At 39.4% G+C, this 26,928-nt stretch overlaps 2 protein-coding genes across 2 annotated transcripts in view; both read left to right on the forward strand.

The window, feature by feature from the left end:
* Window positions 1-8,141, forward strand: part of SHC4 (SHC adaptor protein 4) — a 28,340-nt gene extending 20,199 nt beyond the window's left edge. Inside the window, exons 9-13 of the mRNA XM_042824750.1 lie at window positions 199-376; window positions 1,430-1,490; window positions 2,810-2,989; window positions 4,481-4,734; window positions 5,441-8,141. Of these exons, the coding sequence (XP_042680684.1) occupies window positions 199-376; window positions 1,430-1,490; window positions 2,810-2,989; window positions 4,481-4,734; window positions 5,441-5,596 (829 nt within the window). The 3' untranslated portion in view covers window positions 5,597-8,141. The remainder of the gene's footprint in view (window positions 1-198; window positions 377-1,429; window positions 1,491-2,809; window positions 2,990-4,480; window positions 4,735-5,440) is intronic.
* Window positions 8,142-9,716: 1,575 nt separating this feature from the next.
* Window positions 9,717-26,928, forward strand: part of CEP152 (centrosomal protein 152) — a 25,721-nt gene continuing 8,509 nt past the window's right edge. Inside the window, exons 1-22 of the mRNA XM_042824531.1 lie at window positions 9,717-9,800; window positions 10,379-10,501; window positions 11,116-11,216; window positions 11,718-11,784; window positions 11,989-12,333; window positions 12,805-12,976; window positions 13,296-13,436; window positions 13,545-13,684; window positions 13,958-14,158; window positions 16,434-16,581; window positions 18,002-18,093; window positions 18,785-18,948; window positions 19,876-20,083; window positions 21,407-21,520; window positions 21,658-21,788; window positions 21,958-22,086; window positions 22,229-22,364; window positions 22,621-22,800; window positions 23,398-23,670; window positions 24,122-24,190; window positions 24,539-25,189; window positions 26,200-26,365. Coding sequence (XP_042680465.1) covers window positions 10,415-10,501; window positions 11,116-11,216; window positions 11,718-11,784; window positions 11,989-12,333; window positions 12,805-12,976; window positions 13,296-13,436; window positions 13,545-13,684; window positions 13,958-14,158; window positions 16,434-16,581; window positions 18,002-18,093; window positions 18,785-18,948; window positions 19,876-20,083; window positions 21,407-21,520; window positions 21,658-21,788; window positions 21,958-22,086; window positions 22,229-22,364; window positions 22,621-22,800; window positions 23,398-23,670; window positions 24,122-24,190; window positions 24,539-25,189; window positions 26,200-26,365 — 3,715 coding nt within the window. The 5' untranslated portion in view covers window positions 9,717-9,800; window positions 10,379-10,414. The remainder of the gene's footprint in view (window positions 9,801-10,378; window positions 10,502-11,115; window positions 11,217-11,717; window positions 11,785-11,988; window positions 12,334-12,804; window positions 12,977-13,295; window positions 13,437-13,544; window positions 13,685-13,957; window positions 14,159-16,433; window positions 16,582-18,001; window positions 18,094-18,784; window positions 18,949-19,875; window positions 20,084-21,406; window positions 21,521-21,657; window positions 21,789-21,957; window positions 22,087-22,228; window positions 22,365-22,620; window positions 22,801-23,397; window positions 23,671-24,121; window positions 24,191-24,538; window positions 25,190-26,199; window positions 26,366-26,928) is intronic.

The raw sequence follows: 26,928 nt of genomic DNA on the forward strand, positions 1-26,928 counted from the left end.
GAAGCCTGAACCATGGTGATTCCATTTTCAATTTGGAGAGAATTAAAGTAAACAATTCTGACAGTTGAGGCCCAATCTCTGTTACGACCTTTGTATGGCTGATCTGTGCACTGTGTGATGCATGAACACTTGGGATGTTTGCCTACATTAGAAAGCAGTCGATAACATCAGTTGCTTTTATTTCCACATTTGTTTCAGTGAGGCAGTGAGTGCTGATGGATCAGCTGGGAATTTACAGGAGAGGGAGGATCATGAATATTACAATGAAATTCCAGGGAAAGAGCCTCCCACTGGTGGAGTATTAGACATGCGAATGAAAGTGCCAACAGACCAAAGGTCTGGCTGTTTTATACAGTGCAAAAAGCAGCACTGCTTGGTAAGTATATCTTCTGATAGAACTATTCACTGCCTGTTATGGGAATGAATAATAAAGTGTTACTGTGGTGTAAAGCATTGGTGTTAACATCAGAACCAGGTTCTGACTATGCTGGGAAAGGGTTTTTTTTAGGCAAGATTTAATCATGTTTAGTACATAATTGAGTCCCAAAGCACTTTCAGAAGATTAACTGGTTTGTCCTTAGAGTACTTTTAGGAGATGGAGTAATATCCCCTTGTTAACTTGTTAGCTGTGAGAAGGAAATAGATACAGACCTGAATGGCTTGTCTAGGAGAACATTTACAAAATCTGGGACTTCCTGACTCTCAGTTCTATGATCCAGTAAATATTTCCTCCCATCTATTATGCTCTACAACCTATACATATGATATTAGCTGATTGCAGTGTATATGCAGCACTAGTTATGTCTGGAATTTTTGATGAGACTCCATTGAGCTGCAGTAGCTACAAAAAATGGTAAGAAAAAAAAAAAAGGCTTTTGCTCGAGGTAGTCAGGAATAGAAAACCATTAGGAGTAAAACCAGCAGAGTTCAGACTTGCTGTACAGACTTCAAAGTCCTCTCTGTCTGTTCTTGGAAACACCAGCATTTCCCCATTCAGTGAAGCAGGCACCATCTTTGCTTACAGGGTGCACGTTCAAACAGGCCTCCTGGCAGCTGGTAGGTGTTGCTCAGGAAGCTGCTGTTCCCAGGTGTGGTTTGTCTCTGAAGGCACTATTGCCCGGCTCTGTCCTGTTCTCCATCTGTTTTCCAGTGTTATCTTAAATCCTTGCTGTAGGCCTGGTAGTCTTCACAACCCTGAGTTTGTTTCTACAGCTCTCCAGAGTCACTGGGAATTATCCTGCAACATGTAATTGCACTTGCCTTCTTTCCATGGGGTAAAATATTATCTTAGGAGATGGGAAAGTTTTTTGGTCTTTTTATGAAGAATTCAGTTACCCGGATCCCAGTTAACTGGTGCACAGATGTTATAACATTATGTGAGGTTTCCAAGAAACTATTGTATGTGACCATTTTTACAATTTCTTTGCAGACAGGCAGCCCGACATCCATCAACGTATATGAAAATTGCCCAGAAGAAAACAAAACCATGGGTATGTGCTCTGTTTTCTTTCACATGCATATGCGTGAAGTAACCAAAGCAGTCTGGCTGTACGGGATGCCCCTTTGCTTTCAATACAGTGTTGAAAAGTGGTCACTGAGTAGGTCACTTCTGGTTTGCTAGATGAAGGGCAGACAAGAAAGCCTCACAGATTTTCAGAAGGGCACTAATCCGTTGTCGTGTCTGCTGGCAGAATTACTCATTTTACTTGCCATGACACTGTACAGTAGCTCTCTGTTGTTTAATTCTCTTTCATATGCCTTGAAGAAGGAGGATATTTCTTTGCTTTAACAGTCTCTGAAAATATCCCTTCCCCCTACAAATACTGAATTTCTGTTCCAGTGGAGTCTGTGGCCTTGATTCCAGTCTGGGTTGTCTGTTTAACTGTGCCCATCCCTCTCCTTGGGGAGCTCTGTGGCCCGTATCAGTCCCACTTTGGAGAAACCTGCTCTCTGGTGCCCCAGGGGATCACTACCCTCCATCCCCTTTTGGCCTTTACTTGCTACATCCGATGCCCTGTGTGTGTTTCCCCAACTCATCTCTTCTACTGCTTGGTGACATTCTTCTTGAATACCCACCTGCACTGCAATAAAGAGACAGGTTACACTGTTGAAGGAGGATGGTTCAATTCCTTGTGTTATTGCTGATTTAAGGAAAGGAGAACCAAATGATTCTAGCAACGAGAGGGTGAACAAATAAAAGAATAAATGAATAGATCTCTGACTAAAATGTTTGCTAAAGAGCAAAAATATGTGTGCTATTTGGCTAGCTGAAGTGGCATTATTTTCATATCCTGCAGGGAATATTCTGTTAACTTGTTTCTAGGCTGGGATTCTAACCTGACAGATGTGGCTTTGGCTCTCCATGCAGTGCCACAAAAGCACTGACTTCCCCATTCTCTCTGCTCCACCAGAATAGCAAGAGAGAATTGTTCAGTTTCCCACAAAGCTTGTGGTACAGAGGGGAAGGAAGGGGCTTTGCAACAAACAATGCATACAGCTTGTGTCTCTGTAGAGTCATATGTATTAATTTCTTTTCAATCAGCAGGGGATTTAGTGCTGACATTAACTGAAGCAGAACTGAGCCAGTGTGGAACATGTTTGAAAATTTCATTCTAACTTTGAATAGCGTACCTTGTGCCATAGGAAAAAAACAATTCATCTGCCAATTTTTGTTTTCCTTACAAAGGACTTTCATGGGATATACAAGAACAGCAACATTCATGTTCCATTTTTTTGCAGTTATTTTAACTTGAGTTTAGAAATAATAATAAAAAAAAAGGCATCTGTGCAGACTATACACTAATTGCAGGTTCTTGTGGTGAAAGATCACAGAAGACAAAGAAAGATGCAACATTACTGAAGTCTGCCTACAGAACAGATCTTTTCGATGATCCGTGTTACATCAACACGCAGGCCCTGCAATCTGCAGTCTGTGCAGCCCGGGGTACAGCAGCAACGCAGATCGCTGGCAGCCCACTGAGTCACACAAGTAGGTTCTTCTTGTGATACTGCGTCTTTCTAAGCTTTGAAAAGAGGGGACTTGGCAGCCATGTGCATGGAGAAAGAGTTTGGTTTCCTCATAAGAAATATAGGAAGTAGGGGTGCAGTCCTTCCTAGTGGGTTTTGTTTGTTGTTTTTTTGTTTGTTTGTTTCTTAAATACAAGACAAAGGAGGTTGAAAGTGAAAAGTACAGACAATGAGTATTTGGAATAATCCTCCATCTTCTGTAATAGTCTTGATTGGTGACAGTGAATAGTATCACATTTTCCTCAGCTGGTAATGAACAAGTCTCTAAGATACTTGGGATTATACTGTGCTCAAGGAAGAGGGCTCTCATGTACACTCATATCTCGCCCACTCTAAGCTGGAAATGACCTCAAATGCTTTTGCTTCACAGGCAATAAGCATGCAAGGTCAAAGCAGGAACATGAGGACCGCCTTTTCGCAATTCTTGCACAAGTGATCTGACCACTGAATCTCATCCAACAGCATCTAAAGCAGATTGTTTGATCAGTACTATCTATTTAATGTATGACCAATTAAGTCTTGATTTAAAGACTGCAAGAGGTGGATATCCATTAGGTGGCTATGTAGTTGCTGCTGATTACCCTCATTATTGGAAATACTTTATTTAATCACATCTTATGGTTTCCTACTGAGTGTTTTCTGTCATTGTTGGCTCCACACACAAACGAGGGGGCTGAGGGCTGGATCATATCCACTGTAAAGGAAATCTGTAACCATTGAGACATTTCTAACCCAGGCATGCATTATGCTCTAAAAGGAACTGACTATATCCTGAGGACCCTTGAGTTGCACAATTTCATTGAAGAAGTGGTATCCTTTTTATTTTCCTTAGAAAAATGTTGCTTGTGAATCATTTGCAGTCTGACTGGCTATATCCCAAACCACCCAGTTTTGTTAGTACATTCAGTAATTGTTCGTTTTTTCACAGCAGATGCATCATGCTGTAATCCTTCTGGCTACGTTGGCCATGTTGTCTTACATTCCTGCACATAGCTGGAGCCACTCAACATGATTCTCCCAGTGAGCCTTGACAACCTCTTCAGAGCTTGTTAAGGAAGAAGGAAAGACTAGATCTTAAAGGCTAAAAAGAACAGATTGATTTTATTATTATTATTTTTTTTTAACAGGGAAGATTTGATTTTAATAGAACCAAAGAAATACAAAACCAAAACAGTGGAGCATCAGAAAAATGCATGTTTTCCAAACCCTGTTGCCTAGCAACCCAATGTTTATCCATCTAAAATATGGGAGGAGATCATATGGTAATTTTACCGAATGCTCTTGAGGATTGTGTGCATTCATGTTTGTATACTATTGCAGTCTGCAAGGTTGGTTTGATCACAGCTTCAAGACTGAATCATTAGATTTTTTTAAAAGCTATAGAAATAGTCTCCCTCTTCCTTTTCGGATAAAGTTCTAGGAGAAGTGTTCAGTATGTTCCCTTTCATTTCAGAGTTACCAGAAACTGTGCAGCAGAGTGCCACAAGCAACACAGCTGGTCTCTGTGTTCTGCCACAAATAAAACAACAGCTAAGGAATGAAGATTGTTACCATGGCAAATTAAACAGGAAAGCAGCAGAGAGCCTCTTAGTCAACGATGGGGATTTTTTGGTGCGAGAGAGCACATCATCACCTGGTCAGTATGTCCTCAGTGGACTTCAGGGAGGGCAAGCAAAGCATCTTCTCTTGGTGGATCCTGAGGGCAAGGTATGAACATTTCATATATGGAAACCTGAGAGCTGCTCAGCGATTTCACTGCAAAATGATTTCCTGGACATGGAATTAATCTGATTCCCTTCAAGTTAATTTAAATTGAGCCAGTGGGTGACTTCGGTAGCTTTTAAAGTTCAAGAACTTATAAGTGCTGAAGCACCATGGAAATAGAAGTGAGGTACTTAAATATTGCTGTAGTCCAGGTGCTGATAATTAGTGCACACTTAACGTATCCTTTGAGTCATCAGTATATTGCTTGAAAAATAACCCTAACATTAAATAATGAAGTTGGTTAGTAATGTACTTCTAGATACAGAAAATATAGAGCTGGCTTGATGTCAGCTGAATTCTGCTTTTTTCTGCTTGGAGCTAGAAGAGCACTATTAAGTGAAAATCCTCAAATGAGGCATAAATCAAAAAATAAATTCTTAGTAGGAATTAGGGAAAAATGTCTCCTTCCTGTGGAGGAAAAAAAAAAAAAAGGTTTATTTTGTTCCCTTTAGCAGAATCAGCCCAGTTCTATACATTCAGTCTCTTGATAAGTCAGAGGATAAGTCTGAATTGCTGTCTACAGCCTAATGATGCTGCTCCATTGAGTTCAGTGGCTTAAATGCATTTTGACTTCAATGGAATAGGCTCGCATCCAACCACTTTCAAGCACAGTATAACCTTAAATACAATCTTTTGCTTCTTTCATCAGGTGAGAACCAAAGACCATATATTTGATAGCGTGGGTCACCTTATTCAATATCATATGGAAAATAATTTGCCAATCATCTCTTCTGGAAGTGAAGTGAGCTTGAAGCAGCCTGTAAGGAAAGAGAGTAATATGGGACACTTGCATTATCACAAATAATCCCTTGGATCTCACAAACCCCAAGACAATTTGTATCTGGAAACTTCATTGACTATTATAAAACTTCATATTACGAAGACAGTTCAAAAGGAATAGACTGCACTTTCTACTGCTGTTCCAGAAGATATCCTTTTGTGTGTGTGTATATATGAATATATGTATATGTGTATATCTATGTAGATCTATAGAGATCAATAAGCATAGTTATATAGATATATATAATCTTAACAAAATTACACCTTCAGAGTGTGAGATTCATTTGCGAGAGGATATTTTAGACATGCACAAATGTCACTTTCAAGGTCATACTGAATCAGTAACTATTTAAAAGCACAATCAAACCTCTACATGTAAAAGCTCACTTGAATGAACCACTGGAACATTAGTACGTGCCTTTTAGGTTAGAGTTATTGGAAACCAATATTATTTATACTGAATTAGTTTTGGATGGTTAAACAAACATGTCTAACCTTTTCGCTATTTGCCAAAACAAATGCAATTTGAATATTGCTAAAATATCACCTGCTTTCAATAGACACTAACAATCTCATTTTGCTTGTAACAGCACTTTACTAGCAAGTAATGTTTGAAATGAATGGTGTTCACAATACAAAAAGATTGTATGGTTTCTTGATTATTTTTTATCACTGACAACTCAAAGACTGAGATTATGCAATATTTACAGAGTTGAAATTGATACGTGTAATATAATTTTGGAATAGAACTTACTAAGGGGCAAGCATGCTAGATCCTAATATTTTTGTCTTGCATAAAATTTTACTATTATTACCAATTAATACCGGAGTAATCTCTTTTTAAAAGTAGGCTAAATATATTTTCATTAATTACATAGCTGTTTACAAGCTAGAAAAGCTGAACAAAACTAATGATACATTTTGAGAGAAAACTATTTAAAAGACTGTTTGAACTGTGCATGTGCCCTTATTCAGTATTCTTTCCAAAACAATATATGATTTCCTCTTTATTCACGTAGAGTTCAATTGTTCCTAAAGTCTTTTAAAGGAAAATTATCTATTGTTTGGTCACAATAAATAATCTAAATACAAACACTCGTATATTCCCAGTTCACATTAGTTTCTTGGGCTTCCTGTTGAAGAAACTGATTTAGTAGGTAACTGAAAAAAAGGGAAGATAGATCTGGGAAATTAGACTGAAAGTCCAGGTAATAGCCTGAGAAAGTTGTACGTTTAAGATAAGTAATGTCTTCTGGCACTGGCAGGGACATTCTCTGTCTCCTAGCCTACCAACATAGTTCTGTCAGGTAGACAGTTTTTGACCAATTAGCAGAAGAAAATATTTGACTATTAAGAAAAAGTTATCTTCATGTTAAATGGGACAGTATAGTAAGAGCTCTGTCCTCTGGAAAACAAAAGGAGTCATTTGGACTAAAAAATTGAGGACATAAGCTTTCTTAGAGAATATGATGTAAAGAGCCACATTTAGAGCAGTCCATAATTAGCTTTACTCTTCCTCAGCTAAGCAGGCACAAAATATGCTTCATTCCTTGAGAACAACATGATATTACATATAACTGAAGAGGTGAGAAGCTTTAAAATATTGGTGCCTGATCTCCTTGGATAATACTCTGGCATTAAGAAAAAAAAAAAAAAGAGAAAAAAAAAAGGTCCCTAAAAGAAGTTCTTGCTAAAGTTTTGTACCAGCGCAAGGTCAGATGGACAGAAACTCTAAGTTTGGGATAGTAAATGCCTGCATAGTTTCCTTTCTATTCTTAGGTCTTACTGAACTTCATACAGTGTAAAATGCTTGATGTGAGTTCACTGATCAAACTGAAGCAAAAATAGCTACTTCTGTGGTATGCCAAGGGGACAGGAAGACCTGCATAAGGTGACTTTGATGTTTTCATCAAAGGTGAATTTTCTAACAGGTCATAGAAAGCAAATATGCTGAACTCTGTTTTGTAACAAAAATCACAGCTACTGGTGACTAGAATAATACTGTTTTGAGTTGGGATAGCTTGAGTTCAAAGCTGTATTAATTTGGCACTCAAAATACTGACTTAAGAACTTTTTCACTCCATCAATTTTCACTTTACCAGTGCAAAAACATCCCGAGTGTGTATGTGACATTTGGAACACTGTGTAACAAAGTCTTGCTCTATGAATACCACAAACTGAAACAAAAGTAAGACCAGAATCTTTATTTTGTTGCTCCTGAATCATTTGTGTATGAAGTAAAACTATGAAGGAAAAGGGAAAGAAGTGTGAATTAACAGGGCAGTGTTGCAACAGTGTAGTGATTGATTTAACACTGATCACAGCTAAGTACTCCTCCTTAACAGAATGGGAGAGTGAAATATATGATAGAGAAAGGGTTTGTGGGTTGAGATAAAGACAGGGAGATCACTCACCTATTACTATAGTGGGCAAAACAGACTCAGCGTAAGGGCAATTGATGCAATCTGTTGTCTATTAATAACAGACTGTAGAAGCGAGAACTAAAATCAAGGCAAAAACACCATCCACCCCTTCTACCCTCCTTCTTCCTGAATGGCACAGAGGAACAGGGGCGGTGATAAGCCCGTAACACTTTGTCTCTGCTACTCTTTCTTCCCCACTCTCTGCCCCTGCTGTAGCATGAGGTCTCTCCTGTGGGATGCAGTCCTTCCTGAACTAATCCCACATGGGCTCTCCATGGGCTGCAGCCTCCTTCAGGCCACATCCACTGCTGCACTGTGGGTTCCTCCGTGGGTTGCATCCCTTTTTTCTGGAGTGGAACCAGGAATTTGGTTTTCAGTTTCTAACACCTATGTGCCTCTACTTGCTTATTAACGCTGCTTATCTCCTCCGTGGATCGCCTCCTGTAAATTATGGCATCTCCCATGCAGTTATGTCAAATTTAAAAATATCTGAATTGTGGAAACTTTTCCAAAACATCCATCTTGAGAAGGTTACTCTGAACTTTTGGCACACACAGACTTCTTTTTAAAATAACTTCATTTAGACTTCATTTAAAACTACTAGTGGAAATACTGAGGAAATTGCAAGCATTGGTTAATCTCTGCTGTAATGGTTACTAGCACCCTTGGGAAAAACAGCTAATGTTGCCTATAAAGCCCCATTTACAAGGCTTAGCATGTTAATTCCATTTCAAAGTGTCTATAAATTTCACTGAAACACATTAATACGCGTATCTGCTTGCTTCCATCAATAAAAATACTACAAGAAATGACTGAGATGCCTCTCCCCAAACCCAGCTTCCATTTTCAGCTTTTGGACTTTTCACAGCTAAGGCTGAGTGTCACCAGATGGAGCTATTACATATTTTCCTCATTGCTGAACAAAGCGGTCATTGTTTGAAAAAAGTGTTTTTTTTTTTTTAATTTATTTTGGATGTTTGCTGCAGGCTATTCTGCATAAGGAGTTTGTGAGCTCACAGAAACTTGTTTTTTTTAGATAGATTGTGGCCAGGCCCGGAGGCCATGTGACTCCATGTGACACAGCCCCCTGAGTGCAGCCACTTTATGGCTGTGCCCCTCCAGGGCTTCAGGTGACAATGCGGACATCTTGTGCCATTGCCACCCTGCCAGCACAGCACGGCGAAGGGAACAAAGGGTCAGCATGTGGCAGCTGTGTGACGAGTGGGGTGACAGCAGCCCCTCAAAACACGCCCTACGGTGAGAAATGCTTATGCTGTGCCGCCAGCTCGCACCATGACGTGGTCGCCACCATGGAACGTCGCGCCGTCGGGCTGTGACGTCACGAGGGCACCGCTCTGATGACGCCACCGCGCTGTTGCCGGGCAACGGCCACGTCCCGCTGCGAAATGGCGCCGCTGCCCGCCCGCTTGCCCGCCTGCCGTGCGCGCGCACTCCCCCATCTCCGGAAAAAGCCCGCCCCTCCGCAAACAGGCCGCAGCCAATTGGTCTGTCGCTTAGCCAATCAGCGCGCCAGACCCTTTCCCGCGGCCACGCGCGCCTGCTTTCAAACAATCAGGCCGGCGGGTCTGCAGCGCAGCCGAGTGCGGCTGGGGCGGGGCGAGGCGGTGCGCAGAGGCCGCTCGTCTCTTCCTGCGCCGCGATCCGGCGCTGCTCCGGCTGCTGGTTGGCGCGCGCGGCTGTATGTCAGAGCGGCGGGCGCACGTTCGGTTGTCATGCGGAAAAGCGGCGGGGCCGCTGTCGTTGTGTCGGAGGGGAGGCGGACTGTCGTCTCTCCCCGCACCTCAGGTGAGTGGCGGCGGCCGGGTCCTCTTTCGCTTCTCCCGGAGGCCGGCAGGGAGGCTCTTCCCGCTGCGCGTGGCTGCGGGGCGCCGGCGCCGCGCTGAGGGAGAGCCGGGCCTCGGGATGAGGCCGGCCTGCGGGGCGGAACAGCGCCTCGGGGCCCGAGCCACAGCGGAGTGATGCTGAGGTTGCTGGGTCTCGCCGCGAAGCGCTTTTCGCCTGGAGCCAGCCCGGTCCTTCGCCGAGCTGTAGTGTGCTTCACCTTCGCTGAGCTGTAGTGTGCTTCTGCTTGGAGCAGAGCGCGATCCGTGCCTAGGAATAAGCGAAGCAAGAGTGTCTTAATTATAGTAACTTCGTGATAAAAGCGCTCGGGTTCAAATTAAACTATTTAATTTGCTTTAAATAGTGAATTCTTAGAAATAAGTATCGCTCATACTGGAAAACAAATTCAAGTGAATGATACATCTAACATGCAGTGTAACTTTCAGAAAGACATTTGTCTGTTTGGCTCCTTAATTCAGGAGCTTTTTGGAATACGTTTATTTCCTTTTCATCACGTGTGATACTTTCCTGTTTTGTGATAGGTTTCCCTGGGAACTGGAAAATACTGTTAGAGCACAATGTCCCTCGACTTTGATAGTGGGGCTCTGCAGACTCAGCATGAAGATGAAGACTATGACCAAGAGGACTATGCGAGAGAGCAAGAGGTTAGAAAAAAGTTAATCTGAAGGCTTTTGTAACTAGTATCCCACAGTTTATTGTCCTTTTTATTAATTTACGTTTTACTCTTATAAAGAGAACGTAGAACAGCGTGGGCTGTGTTTTGCAAGAGTGATGTAAAAACTGAAGAGATAAGAAGATGATGCACCTAATGAGCCCTGTAATGTTACATGTAGAGGCTGGAAGGCCTTGATCATCTCTTGCCTAGGCAGTAGATAGGATGCTAAAAGCTGCTGTCACCTACTTTTTGCATTGTTCATAGCTTTTTCATGCATTGTAATTACTTGGCAACAGCTGTAATCTGATAATCTAAGAAAAGAAATGAAGAACCACTTCCTCATTCCTTGTTTGCCACATCTACATGGTGGCCTTTCACTTATCTCTTGTTAGGAAAAGTCTGCACCAAAAAATTTGCTAGAAACATCACTAAGTTAATCAGTAGTCTGTGAAGCCTTGTGGGGTGTAAGTCTGTGAATTCCTGTGCTGTGAACGAGTGACTTCTTTTCAGTGAAGGAAAAAAAACAGGATTTTGTGCTAGCAGCTTATTTAATATATGTCTGCCAAATTTTAGTTGAATGTATGTTGGTTTGTTCTGTTTCAGTTGCAACAGCTGTTGACAGACCTTCCCCATGATATGCTGGATGACAGTGGAGACCAGCTCTCCAGCTATTCGGACTCTAGCATTCATGAGACTGAGGAGCAGTAAGGCTTTTTGTACTACGTTTTTTTAATTATTTTTTAAGTCGTGCTTTTGAGAATAGAACCAAATCTCAGCTGATCGTAGAATCCTTAGAGATGGAAAGGCCCTTTAAAAATCATCTAGTGCAACTGTCCTACAATGAATGGGGGCATGCACAGCTAGATCAGTTTGGTCTCAAAAAGCCTCCAAGGATGGGACATCCACCACCTCTATAGCCAACCTGTTGCAGTGCCTCACCAGTCTCACTGTAAAAGACTTTTTCCTTATATCCAACGTTAATCTACCCTCTTTGAACTTGAAGCTATTTCCACTTGTTCTATCACCATACACCCTACTAAAGGAGGTGTACAGAAAGCAGTTTAAGTAAAAGGCCTGCTGTACTGCAGTATGGTTGGGGCACCTCTTAATTTAATGAAGTGAGCTGTTGTTGTTGCTGCATTCGTGTTTCTTTTTTTTTTTTTTTTTTTTTAAGTACCATAACTAAGCTTTTTGTCTTTTTCTAGGTCACAGGAAGCTCGAAAGCCTGATGGAAGGTGGAATGATCATCTATTGATAACTGATGCTCAAAATGTAAGTTTGTGTAAACTGTGATATAATGAATAGAGACTACTTGTGGATGATTACATACTAAATATTCTTTAAATTCACTAGAGAAGTAGTTCTACCATAGGCAGCATGCTCTGCTTTTCATTTGAAATAGTTCTCCCTTGAGAGCTGGTAAGAAAAAATTTGAGTTTTCAGAGAGCAAATGTTAATTCTCTTATTCATTTATAGGGTTATGAGCAAGGACAAAATCTGTACCCTGACCAATTCTTGTGTGACCAGCAAAATGACCATGTTGAAAAACATGCCAAGAATTGGAATGGCTTGCATAACAGCGATCAGATGAAACATTTATACGATGTGAAAGAAGATTACTCTGGACAGAACAGTCAAGAAGATGCAGATGATGTCTATCTTGATAGAGATGGATTTAATGCTCCAGGTTGCTACCAGCAGAGCAATTTATATCATCTTCCTGAGAACTTCAGACCATACACTAATGGCCATAATCCAGAATTTAACAGTCAACAGAATCAAATACTAAACTTTCCCGATGCTCCAAAGGAACATCTTAAGGTATTTTAGAAGCTGATGTATTTTACTGACTTGGTGAAAATTTTCATAGGCTTTGTTGCTGATAGTAATATTTCCAGATGCTTTTAATCTGTTATTATCAGTTGAAACAATGATATAAGGTTTCTGTAATCAATTTTGCATATTAAAACAGGAAAGTGTTAAACATCAGAGTTTTTATATATCCACATTACTATTTTTTCCTCATTGGCTAGCCAGAAATCCATGAGGAGAAATGAATGCGGTGCACTGAAGCATGTGTTTACTCAGTTGAAATTGAAGGCTAAAGCAGAAGCCTCTGTTACGGTTTTTATTTTTACAGTTGAATGATATCCTGTATAGGATTCTGTAAATGAGAAGAGGAGATACTAAACCTCTTCTTGATATCAACCAGTAAAACAAAAAGGAAAATTATTTTAATTGAGGAATCTACATTTGTAGCTCTCATTTCTTTATTCTTATATATTGTCACAGCAGCCGTTTGTTACATCTGAAGTTGTTAGTGGCCAGTCAGCAGAATCTTACAAAGTGATGTATAAACCTTACCAAAATGACGTTCATAAAAAAATTCCAGTAACCCAAGAAGGAACGAGAAGAAACGAAGTGTATGAAGATTTGCAGCATGAGTTCTCAGGCAATGAAGAAAGTAAGCAGTTTTTATGTAGACTTGAAACAGAATTGAAGCTTGTGTTAAAAGTCTGCTGGAAATCAACAGCAGGTTATACATATCAGATGTTGATCATAAACATGTTTTATTTTGCTCTGAGCAATGGAGTTCAAAACCAACAGAGCTATTTGAGTAATGTGACTCAAACATGGATAGAAAATAATGCACTTCTCTGAACTAACAATGAATTTGGCTCTTTATGGAAAAGCTATATATTGTGTCAAGAATTGCTTATGATCCCAACCTGTTTAATTGACTGCACTAATTTGTCGGTACGCTCCGTTTGAAATTCTGGCAGATTCTTCAGAGAATATGCAGATTCTTCAACTTAAAGCTCTAAATAAAGCACGAGAGAGACGAGTGGAAGAACTTAATGAAAAGCTAGAAAACAGTGCACAGCAGATTAGGTATCTGAGCCATCAGCTTTCAATGGTCACAGGTAAAATATTGTACTGATATCAGATTTTAGATTTTATCCATATCTAACAACTTGTTTGTTCTGGTGCTTTGACTTAGTATCACGCAATTATTGTTCTTCTCTCTCAAGGTGAAAAGGATGGTTTGGCTGTTAGTCTTCATGAATCTCAAAAACTCTATCAGAATGGAAAAGAACGGGAAGTGTACCTTGAAGGCCAAATAAAGGCGCTTGAAACTCAAATTCAGACTCTTACTACCAATGAGGAGCAGGTACTGTACACATTATTAAACTGTTTATTGTGAAAGATCTTTACAGAATATTTGTAGTGCAGTCACATTAAAAGTAAGTGCCAGTCTCCTGGCACGCAGTGCGTGATGATTGCAGGTGAATCAATGGGGTGTATTGGTGGAAAAACAGTTTGTATTAAAATCCAGGCAGCAACAAGAATTTTAGCAACTCTTGCACAAAAGAACTGAATTGACACACAGAATATTGGAGCAAAGGTAAAATGTTTGTGAGCTACTCTAGTACTATTCCTACAGATATTGAAGCAATCCAGGGTGGCAGAAGTAGCCATGGAAAGCATGCAGAAGCAGCTGTTAGAACTTCAGCGATCAGACACTCTTCAGCGAGCCAGAGAACAGCACGATGCTGTTGTTACAGCACTCAAGCAGAAGCATGAGAAGCAAGTGCTATCATTAGAGCAGAAACTTGATACTACAAAATCTGCACTACAGGAGCAGGTGAGAAATTATTATAGGGTACTGAGTACTCTTCTGAATGCTCTGGACTTATAATCTGAAGAGCTCCATATGAAAGGTATTAGCTAAAGAGGAAGAAAATACTGTGCAAGTCTCAGCATTATGAAGCCTGTGTGATATGTGTTTATAAACATCACTAAACAGTTAGAAGTTATAATGGCCTATATAACAGATGCAAAGAAGGCTGCTTTACCAGAGGAGGCAAGAGTTCATTGTCTTAATGTCCCTCCTGAACGTTATTTCTATGCATAGTCTTTTCTTGAGTTGAATACCTGGGAAATCTGGGAAAGAGAAGCACTACTTAGACTGGGTTTTATAATCATGCAACATGTGATACACAGTAACAGTCTGTTATGCCGTGAAATGCACAGGTTGCTCTGAAAGTAATGTCTCCTGCTTATTTCCATAGAAACTACAGCAGATACAAAGAGCACAACAACACTTTGATAGAGCACATTCTCAGATACCAAATGCTATTTTTCAACACAGTTACCACCATTAGCTATGCATTTTTGCAGGTGATGAACTGCCTGCAAATACATGTTGTGCTTGTAAAAATCTGTTCCAATGAAGGTGACTCACTGTTTCACAGATGCTATGATGGCATCATTGCTAGGAAAATGTTACCCACGTAGTCCTTCATAGGCCTGACCATATGGAAGGTGCCAAGCCCAGATTATGCGGTGAGTGTGGTAGGATGCTGTAGCCAAGATTGACAATGTGCTCAACCAACTTCAAACTTGAATGGGCCCTCCTGTTATCATATTGCAAGGGAAAGTTTTTCTTTTTTTTCCCTCTGTGTGGCTCCAGCTTGAAGGCTTCAGCTTACTCAGTGCTATGATTTTTGATCTGATTTGGTGCTTTGTCCAGATTCTGAGAAATCCAGAATGATTACCCTTTTCCTATCCCAAAAGAGAGTGTGTATTACTTAACCTGCTAAGTACTGCAACTCAGACCTTTTTTTTGATGGGGAATTCAGATCTCCCCCAGCCATGGACTGCTGTTTTGAGTCTAGCTTGTAGTGGTGACACCATGTATGTATCATAACTGGTAACGATGTCACCTTCAGCTTCATATTGATTCAGTAGGTCTTGACAAACTTGCATATTGTGGTTTTTTTTTCTGTTCCTGTGTGAGCATTCACAGGACCTTCCTGGCACAAACTGCAGTATTCTAATGTTGCCGCCTTTGATTCCAGTGCATTTGTTCACTTCTGTTTACAGTTCCCTGGTTGTAAACCACTGTCTTGTGCTGATGATCTGATGGAGATACTCCTTGTTTTGTGATGTGACAGCTACACGTGGCCATCCAGATCATGGCTTGTCTTTCATGTCACTGTTGCTACTGCTGAAATGCAGCACTCACTGCCTCACTGATCTCACATCCACTGTTTGTTCTCCATAAATGTTAAGCAAGTGTCAATGAATGTCATTGGCTGTGATATTTTATTTTATTTTATTTTATTTTATTCCTACATGGAGAAACTCAGTGACACACCTTTGCTTTGTATGTTCTTCCACATCAGATGCCATTTTGCCATGCTGCCCCTCAGCTGCCATCTGTCACATGATAACAAAATGTAATGGAATACTGGCAGGGAGTTTCAATCTCAGCTGCCATATCACCAACATCTGCCTCTGCTATAAGCCAGCATAATAAAATAGATATTACTGCCCTTCTGTATTCAAACAATGCACTCTAGTTGGACATTGATAAATTGTCTTCTTTCGTATAAAGAAAATAGAATTAAAGAACTTTCATTCTATGCCTGTAGTTTTGAATCTTAACATAAAAATGCATGAAAATGGGCTGTGCATTTGGAAAGTTAACTATCTTATTTTGCATAAGAGAAAGCACTGCTTCTAGTGAGCTCCTGGTTTTAAAAAAAGATAAGTTGAAAGGAGGTACAATACCTCATCTTTACACCTAGCTAAATGTTGCCATATGGAGGACTTCCTATCACATGAAAAATTACATTTCTTGTTTTACACTGCATTGAAACTTACTGGCTTGGCTTAAGCTCTGTTGACTTAAGCTTGGGCTGAGAACTCAGTACATGTCACTAATCACAGGGCCTATCTGACGTGCTAAGAACACACTGCTCTAGGAAGCACAGGACAGTGTGCATCCATGTTTGTTCTTACATGGGTATACTTACTGTTTCTTTGTGGAAACTCAGTTGCTCTGAGAGATCACTTGTCATTATTTTGGATGGTTCAGTGTTTGTTGCATGAATAAAAACAATTCTTCTTCCTAGAAAGAGCTTTGCCAAAATCTAGGAGAGCGTGTTAAGGAACTTGAAAAAATGCTGGAAGAAACCAAATGTGAAAAAACTGAAATAATAAATCGATTGACAAGAAGTCTTGAGGAAAGCCAGAAGCAGTGTGCAAACTTACTGCAAACAGGTCAGTCTTTTCCTCACACCATATCTTCCCATACACAAACAACTAAAGCATGCTGTTGCAAGTCGGTGCTCAACATCAAGCTGAATGTATAGTGGACTACTAAACAAATGTTATGCTACTACAGATGCTTTCTTCATTTAAAAGTATTTTAAGAATACTTTAGTGTTATCTGTCGTGAATTGGTCAATAGTAGCTGATCTGTCAGCATGTGCCTGGCAATTTCAGCCTTTACATGCTTAGTACCTTGTACTGTCAAGCACGTTTAAAACATATCCACTATTAAATCAGTGGAAGCTTGGGTGCTTTTTGTGCTGTTAAAATCTATTTATTCATTTTTCTTACATGCCTTTTCAAGTTTCATTTGGCATAGATGTCTATTCACAAATTCTGTAGTTGAAATAAATAAAAGCTGGTGTGAAAAAAAAAAATAGTAGTTGCAGAACTGAAGCTTTTAATTCTTGGGAAGTTTCAGCATGAGCAGCCATGCTCGTGGTTTTCACTAGTTAGGTCTTTATGAAGCAGAGCTTTACTGTTGTACAGTAAAAAACTCAGTATGAATTGCTATGCTAAATGCAAATGTTTAAGAAGTTTTCTTGCAGCTGGAGACTGCTTCTGGACAATTTCAATCAGTAGGAACAGTGTACAGAATTTTCTGCTCATTATGTGTATGTCTTGTGGCTCCCATTAGATATGGAAATGTTTTAATAGTTGTTTGCTATCTAGGAAAGGACAACATAACTTACTGAAATGCCTTTCTTGCCAGATCCTGGATTTAAGTATATGTTCTGCTTGAGAACTGTGGGAATCTGGAAGAAAAGTCTGTCCAGAGAGAGCATGGTGGTGAGGATGGAGGAGAAAAAACCTATTAGCTGTGTATAATGTAGAAACTATATAAACGATTTTTAAGAGTTGAACTGCCAGCTGGAATACCATCATGACTTTTTCCTCCATGCCTTATTCATCAGAAGCCTTACACCAATAATAAATTGGCAAACTCTTAGAACAAAATTCCTTATCTCTGGAGGAGCCAAAAGTTTTCCAACGCTGTCCTGTTCCTGCTCACTTTGCACAGTTTTGTGTGTGTTTTTTGTTTTTTTTTTTTTTTTTTTTTAAATTCTAATGAGCTACACAGAAAGCAAACCTTTGGCACATCTTGCTTCTCATAGTATTTGTTTTACAGCTACAATAAAAATTGAAAAAATTAAGTCAGCATAGTTCCCAAAGTTGAATTCAAATTGTCACTTAAATTGGAGATCAGTAGTAGCCCAAGCTCACCTGTTTGGTGCAGTGAGTATTCTTGCCATTGTTCTTTGTGGGGTTTTTTTTGTTTGTGTTTTGTTTTATTTAGATCACATGGTCTTTCTTTCATATTTATGCTTTGCTGTTTTTCTGTTTGTTTTTCTTTTCTTCCCTGCAATAGGCTCCATACAGGAGGCAAATCAGTTACGGTTTCAGTTGCAACAAGCTCAGTCTGCGCACATGATAAGCAATAACCTGAACAAGGCTTTGCAGGTTAATTTCTTTTATTAAATATTTCACATTTAATTAGGTTTTGATTTTAGAGGGGTGAGCATTGTAGCTGACAGGCTGGTGGTTTCGTACATATACCTGTGTGTATGTAGGTACAAGTCTGACATCGTGCGTCTGACCCGCTTGTGGAAAAGGAAGCACATAAATTCAGTGTGTTGGGAATGTCATAAGTTGGCCTGTAGGGAAGACTGTGGGTTTTATTTTCTGAAATTTTTTGATGTGCCATCAAGAAGAAATGCTAAGGAGTCCTCTTAAATACCACTGGGCGTCTGTGTTTCCAGTTCAGTAAGTGATCTCTTTAGATCTATCATCTTAAAGCAAGGAACCCTAACAGGTACTAGAGTATGAACTGTGTATGCTTTTTGTATAGTAAAATGAACAACGGGGCATCACAAGGAAAGAAGTAGTAATATTTAATTTCATGTATGAACCGTAAGATCAATAGAATGTACTGAGCAACAGAAAATATTAACTGATTAATTTGTAGTTGTTGTATGTTATGCTTTGCTATCAAAATGATTGGTGTTAAAAAAAAAAATAGAACGCTCAAGAAAATACAACTGGTGTATAGAAAGAATAACTCCATGTATTTGTTTTCTTTGTAAGAATCATAGTCTTGATACATTTGCTTAGAGTTTCTCTGCTCTATTATTTTTTCATCTGTTCTTTTAAGGATGAATTAATGGAACTGAAGGAAGAAATAACTTTGTATGAATCTGCTGCCAAACTTGGAGTATTTTTGAGTGATGCAGGTGGAGAGCTGCAAGCGAACCTCAGTGATTCCTGTGTAGATTTGGGGATTAAAAAAGTCACCATGAATAACTCAAGGTTCTGCAGGTACTGAGTAATTCTTATTGGAAAAAAAAATCTGAAATCTTCCATAACTTACACAAGCAATGTGTAAATTCAATTTTTTACTTCCTATTTTTATTTGTGATAGATACTGCTTGTATCCACAGGTAACTGGGGAAATAGGAATTTGAATTCAAAGTGTTATGTTGAATGGCTCATCATTGCTTAATGCATACTTAGGTTTCATTAGGACTACGTTATTGTTCCTTGAGTGTGATTCCTTTTTGGTGTTCCTGGAGTGATTCTTTTTTTTTTTTTTTTTTAATCAATTGCCATGAGAGTTCAGCAGAAAGCATTTAACATGTGCAACAAAGTAAGGAGTGTTTTCACTTGTGATGCTTAAGAAGCAGTCAGTTGCATGGCATGGGAGACTGGCCTTGTGTTCTTCAGGACTTGAACTCTGCTTCATTAACTCTTCCTGTAAAATCTGAAATATGTCATAGGGAATGTAGCAGTATACTTGAGTAACTGATCTGCATACGGAGTGCCACTGAATTTCTCGACAACAGGCAGACATATCTTTAAAAAGTGGAAAAATTCTGTTTTCCTGCTTGCATTATGCTTGCTGATAACTATTTTGCCAATTGTATGGATGTGTGCATGGTTTTGCTCCATGTGACTACTTCATGCTCATGCTTTCTCTATAGCAAGTCATCCTGAAGTACTTTGTGTCATGTGAGAATGGATCTTCTAGGAGAAACAGCAGAATGAAGGTGTTCTGTGTACGTGAATTGCAGCTTAATGAAAAAGCATGAGGCTTTTGTGTTCATGTTCTCACATCCTTTTTACTCTTATCCCGTAGAGCTGAACTTCTGTATTTGTGGTAGTATCATTTGCTCTTCTTGCTAAGACTGACTTCTGGATAAGTGTTTTGTCTTCTGAATACTGAACTGGTTATGTTCTCCCTAATAGTATAATACAGAACAGAGACATGGATAAAGAACTCTCTAAAGATGAAATTATTGTAGAATTAAAAGCTGAACTGGAACGCTTATTGAGCAGTAATAAAATGAAGAGAAACCAGATTACTCAATTACAAAATGATCTTAAAGATTGCCAGAAGAAGTTAGAAGAATTCAAGCAGTTGTTGAAAGCAGAAAAAGCATCAAAAGATTTGGAGGTTTGTTCTTTCACATATTTTTCAAGTAATGTTGTAATTTGTATTATGGTTTAATAAATCAAAGCAACATTTAAATTTCTTATGAAAACGAGACAAAAAAAATAATGAAAGTTATGTAGCAATTCATAGTAATTAAGTAGATTTGCCTTTGATCTTAAGGGAAATATTGTTGTTTTGGTGATACCTTGTTTTGTATCTGTGGTGAGAAAGAAAGAAACTGAATAGCATAACTTGGGCAGAATATGTCTTTTTAAGTGAGTTCTGATACAATAATTTACTTGCCTGATAGTGGTGGTATAATTGATGGGTTGTCAAACAAATTGCTTCCTCATAGCATTCGCTCTCTAATTTGATCAGTCCTTTCATGGGCTGCATAAAGGAGGCACAGCCAGCCGGCTGAGGAAAGGTGATTGTTCCCAATCTACTTAACCATTGTAAGTCCTCACCTTCAGTGTTGCATCCAGCTCTGGGACCTGGAGCACAAGAAAGGCGTAGACCTGTTAGAGTGGGCCACAGAAGTGTTCAGAGCTGGAGGACTTGTGTCTGGAGCTTCTCTTTTAAAAAAGGCTGAGAGAGCTGGGGTTAAGTCTAGAGAAAGGAAGGCTCCAAGGAGACTCTGTTGCAGCCTCTCAGTACTTAAGTGTTGCATGTAAGAAAGGTGAAGAGATTTTTGCAAGGACACCTAGTGATGGGATAATGGATAATGTTTTGAGTTGAGAAAATAATAGATTTAAGTTACATATAAGGAAAAAGATTCTTTGCTTTATGATGGTTGCAAGGCACTGGAACAAGTTGCTCAAAAGTTGGGGGTGCCTCATTGCTGGAAGTATTCAAGGTCAGGTTAGATGGGGCTGACTTTGTGGGGGGTATCCTTGTCTATGGCAGGGATTGGACTAGATCTTTAAAGGCCCTTTCCAACTCAGACAAATCTGTGATCCATGAAAAATATCTTTAATGCTGTGTGTCTCTTGACCACGTGATTAACTTCAAATTGTGACGTGATTGGAGTTGTAACATGCACTTTTGTAATCCGTGTGTTCTGACCTGGATGTGGGACAGAAATATAGTTTGCTTCAGGGGTGTAGTCTCTCAGCTGGATAACAGCAGTCAGCTAACAAACACAATGTCGAGTACCTACTTTTAGGAATAGCATTATGAAACTTCTGAAGAGTAACAGTGATACCGTTATTGCACTGCTGTACTGTCCTTGCTTCATTTTGCTTTCTGTAAGTAAAATACAGTTGTAACTCTGTAACTCTTTTTAAGGAATCTGTTTCTAGAGTGTGCACCTTTGAAAGTTATCATCTTAATTTTATTTTTTAGCCAGTGACAAATCAAAACAATGCTTTGGTGGCCAGTCTGTTAGATTCTGATAATCTTAAGGAAGAAGTTTTGAGACTCAGAAAGGCAAATGAAACTTTGCTTAGAGAAGTTCAGGTGAGACAAAAATGCTTTGCATTCCTATTAACAAAGAAACAAACAAACAAACAAAAAAACAACAAAAAAACCCCCCAAACCTACAATTATAGAAGATGCCTTAAAACTCACCTGCTACTTGACTCCTTTTTGTGCAGAGCCATGCTTTGACCATTGAAGAACTGAAAGAAAACGAGGAAAAACTGAAAAGCTTAAACCAGGATCTCTGCTGTCAGATGAGAAAGATGGTTCAAGAATTTGATGAGGATAAACAAGAAGCCATTGACAGGTTAAGTCCATTAACACTGTTTAGTTTCTTTTGTGAACTTTGATCCTGCGTGTGTTCATGAGGAGAGTCTGCTTTGGAAATGTAGCTTCTTTGTTCTGAAACAAAAGCTGAACCCCATTTTGAAGAGGATTCCTCACATAGGCAGTGTTTTCCTTTCTTGAAATCATAGGTGTGAAAGAACATATCAGCAACACCATGAGGATACAAAAGCCCAGTTTGAGAAAGACATGATGCAGAGGTATGCTGCAGAAAAACAGCAGCTTATTCAAAGTTATGAAGAGACAGTCTCGCAGCTGAAGTAAGCATTTTCAGTTTTTTCAATGCTGTGAAACATTTGTGCTTCATGTCTGGCCCTTTGTGCTTTTTGAAATGCTCTTTCAAAGCAGTTATATCCTGTGAGTTTAAAAATGGATTGCTAATGTGTGATTTGTACTGTGAAGGGCTACCATAGAGGAGCTGAACAGAGAGATGACTGCAGTGAAGGAGTGTTACATAGCAGTGTGTGGTGAGAAGGACACCTTGGAAACTACTTTAAGACAAATGTTTGCACGTGAGCAGCAGATGAAAGAAGATAAGGTATTATTGCATCATATCATATTAAAGTATTTTTAAGATAAATTCACTATTGTGTATTCCAACTTTGTGAGGGTTCAGGGCAGAGACTTGTTTTAAAATACAGTACTGGTAACTCTTCCTGCAGCTACTCCTTTTCATGTAGTTGTCTTTCCCCAAAATATTGGCTCCTAAAGACAGATCATTCACAGGTGAAGGCTTGCTTTAACTGTTCTATTTTATTATTATTGTTGTTAATTACTGGTGGGTTTTTTCCTAGCTCAAGAAACAGCTTTTAGAAGAAAAAGAAGAATCACTTAGAATTCTGAGAAGTGAGCTTGAGGAGAGATACAGTAATTCCATTGCTGAAGCAAAGAGGCAGTGGCAGAAAGAAAAAGAAGTGCAGATTGAGAAGGAAGTTGCATTTGCCAAATTGCACTGGGAAAAGGAAGAAAAAGAGGTGAGAAGCTTATACTGGGATTCCTGTTTTTTGTTGATTTAACTGGATGAATTTCTTTATTTTTTTGGAGAAAGAGTATATGGATATGTGGTAGTCTTATGTGTTGCTCTTCTGGCATTTGAAGTGGTTGACGAGGAGCTGTTGTTTCAGAAGCCTCTGAAGTCAGTAGGTTTTGCAGGTGATTGTGATCTTTGGAAAATTAGGCTTTATGAAGTAACACTGCAGCATGTAATCACAGCTGTAACATACTGGAGTTTTCTACCCTAATCTGAGGGTCAAAAGTTCAGCTTTCTGTTCTGTTGGGCTCAGTCCTCCTATGGAAGTCTGCTACATGTCTTTCCCCATGGAGGCTAGGTAGAAGAAGGAAGAAAAATAAACAACTCCTTCTGTACTAAATGCCAGTGGAGGTGTAATTTGGAGGGTGCAGGGGAAAGGGGGGGGATGAGGGGTCCAGCTAAGGTGTCCTTTTGAGGGTTTAGGTTTTGATTCTCTTCAGCAATGCTGTATTTGTTAAATACTATTGAAATTCTATTTATATGATGGGGCAGAATGTCTTAAATCTATCTGTCTACACATATATGTTATTTTTTTTCTTAGAAGAAGGAAGACGTCATTGCGAAGATAGAAAGAGAGTGGCAAAGTAGGCTGGAAGAAGTTAAAAAAACTGTGTTTGAATGTAAGGACTGCAGCAGTCAAACAGATAGAGTAACATGTGTGAATGATGCTTCAACTGACGAGTTAGCAAGGATTGTTGAGGATCAGAAGCTGCAGATCCAGAAGGCTCTGAAAGAAAAAAAGGCCTCTGAAGAGGCCTTAAAAGAACTTGAAATAAAACTCGAAAGTAAATACCGTAAACGTCTTGCCAGCCAGGTAACAAATGACTGTCCTGTTTGCCTGGAGTTTGTGTAACTCTCAGGTGCCAATATGCTGAATGGGTCTAGTTATATGTGCCACTGGGTCACCTCAAATTTTATTTTACTTTTTTTAGAAAATATGCTTTTCCTCTGTTTTTTTTTCAAGCTCAGTAGTTGATACTTATTGTATTAGAAATAATAATTAGAATCATATAGCTTTTTCTCTATCTCTAACTTTTTACGTATCACTTGACCACAGCTGGTTGAGCTTTGCAGGAATTTTGAAACATAACTGAGGAAAGCTAAATTTTGTTTATACAGTTTTAATGGAAAGAAGTTTATAATCCTCATCATTTTGGTATCTTCTTTAGCATCTGGAGATCCATTAGATGCAGCTGGTCTGATTGTATTACTTTCTTTAAACATAAGCAGTCCCAACTGAACTCTTGTTTTTAATCTTTTTATAGGTTGAGGCAGCTTTAACCCAAGCACGTGCTAGATCGCTGCAGGAATTAACAGACCTCAAAGAGTACAAGGTAAATCTAGAGACAGAACAAGAAAAGCAAAAAAGGGAACAGACAAACTGCAGCAAAGCTGGTAGCAGAAAATTAGTAGTTCTGAACAGGATTTCCAAATCTTGTATAGAATGGATGAATGCATGTATGTAGGGAATCACTAAGGAATGATGTTTCTAGTATAGTACTGCCTTGATATTTTTTTCTATTTTTGCATTAATAATGATGTTTTTATTAAAGGCTGTAGGAACTTTTCAGTGAACTATATATGTTCTGTATATTTTATATATGTGTGTGTGTTTGTGTAGCTATATAATATATATATGCCATATATATATTTATAATGACTCTATTTTACTTGTTAACTAGTTGGCTTTGGCTTTCTCTCCTGATGAAGAAAAATGGAAGAATGAGCGTGAGAATCCAGAGAAATCTGGATCAATAGTTAGAGAACTTGAGGAAAAGGTAGTTTCTCTCAAGAAAGAATTAGAGCTAAAGGAAGAAGAAATCCCTGTGACTATCAAAGCAGCAGTGGCGAAAGCCCGTGCTCAGTGGAACAAAGAAAAGCAAGAAGAAATTGCACAAATACAAGAGCAAAATGAGAGAGACTACCGATCATTCTTAGATGACCACAGAAACAAGATTAAAGAGGTACTTGCAACAACAAAGGAGGATTTTGCAAAGCAGGTGAATGATCTCTCTGCTCAGAAGGAGGCAGAAATGAAGATGTTACTGGACCAAAAGCAGCGAGACTGGGAGGCTCAGGAAACAAAAAGGCTTCAGGATGAAATTAATCGGTACGAGGAGAAGACTCTGCTTGAGCTTGAGTGTTTGTTGAGAGAAGTCCATGAAGAGCTAGTTAAAAGCACCTATAGTCAGCATTCCTGGGAGGAGAGGATTTCTGATGCTCCTGTTGAATTAAATCATCGTTGCAAGGACAAACTGAAGGCATGCTTACAAAAGGCCTACAGAAGGACAGTTTACAAAATTCTGGAAAAGCATGAGCAAGAGTGGAAAGAGGTAATATTTCAGGGAATTGTAAATAATAGCTGGAGAAGAGATGTGAGAAAACAGATGAGTGATTTGCACCCGTTTTCCCTCACTATATAAAATCCACCTGATCCAGAGAATTGGGGAATCCATCGTTTGCAGTCATTTATAACAAGTTCTTTAGAACTCTGAGAGAGGGCTAAATCTATGGCCAGCAATTTAAGGGATACGATAAGGTATGGTTGTGAGACTCAGTGTTTGTAGTAGAAGACAACCAGATTAGGAGTGTGATTTTTTTTTTTTTTTTTTTTTTTTAATTTATTTTTTTTAATGCCCACGTTGATCAGTTAAGGACATACATCCACGCTCTTAAGTTAGGAGCATCTTAAAAAACTCATAGTGGTTTCTTAGGTTTATAGTACTGTGATTCAGGAATTTCTTTCTGTATGTCAGAGCGGACAGGCAAATAAATGGAGGCATTCCTCTACAGTTCAGTGGAACCCACAGCTGTACAGTAGCGATTGGATATCACATTTCTACTCATTAACTCATCTTCAGGGATGCAGTGGCATACTTTTGGCTAGTGTTTTTAACTGCCCTCGGGGAAAGTCAAGCTAATATAAACATAAACCAAATTTAAAAGTGTACATCTCATCTGATGCAGAATGTTCAGAGCCCTGTCTGTACTTTTTAGCTTCCTGAAAAGATATTCACTGCTATGCCTTCTGTAGACTCTTTAATATTCTGTTCTGACTCAACTGCTGTTCCAAAGTTAAACTCTGGGTGTTATCAGGTACTGCTATTGCAGGGAATTACACTTAGTAACCATTCTCTATGCAAGAGTACCTGTTTCCATCGCTATTCAAGCTGCTCTCTTCAGTTCTAGTTCAAGACTAATACAGCTGGGATGCAAGAATCAGAGCTAATACAGTCCTTTGGGTTGCTTGTTCATCTTCATCCTAGCTTTAATAAATAGTATGTTGTGGAACACATTGTTTGGCTCTTTGTTGGATTTTCAGACAGTGTTCTTTCAATTGCAGAAAAATGAAAAGGTACTGAATAATGCAAATAAAGAAGCCTGCTCCAGCATGCAAGGAGGTGATGGAGAAACTGGGAACATAGCAAGATCCCCTTTTTACAACATTGGACAGCAATCAGAAACACAAAGAAGGCTGAAGAGACGGCATAAAAGTGGGACAGATGGAGGTATTGGGGTTTGTTTTCACTCTGATAGAGCTGTATGTTATCCAGTTAGGCTTGATAAGCTTGAACTTGTGAACATTTGGGTGGTAGAGGGAGATACAGTTGGTCTGATAGTAAGGTTATAGACAGAGGAACACTTTCACCTTTGGTGCTTAAAAGTTTGTATGCAAGCCAGCGCTGAGCCTGGTGAGCAGGATGTGGAGCAAATGGTATCTTGGAGCAGGTAAGTATTAAGGCAGAGCTTTGAAGCCCAAAATCTAAGCTGTCAGGCAATACAAGGAATTGTGCCTTTGCACCAAGGGCACTGTTGTGTCAGGAATGATTCTTCAGCTGGCAAGGTAGTTTCTCCAGTTCTGTTGAGGAAGGGTTTAGTTGCTGAGGAAATGTGAATCCCCTAGGTGATGCTTCTCTCCTCCTCCTCCCTGCTCCCATCTCCCTCCCAGCCCTTGAAACGTGCTAATAGTTGAGCACTGTAGCTTTTCCCAAAGCTGTCCCTTGCAGCTCGTGGTCCTGCCATAGTGCGTAGCTGGGGAAGAACTTCATGGGAGGCACAGCAATGTCTCTGG

Source organism: Centrocercus urophasianus, unplaced genomic scaffold (genome assembly GCF_019232065.1).
Source record: "Centrocercus urophasianus isolate 14NV4802_14NV808 unplaced genomic scaffold, USGS_Curo_1.0 seq_23, whole genome shotgun sequence".
Taxonomy (NCBI): Eukaryota; Metazoa; Chordata; class Aves; order Galliformes; family Phasianidae; genus Centrocercus; species Centrocercus urophasianus.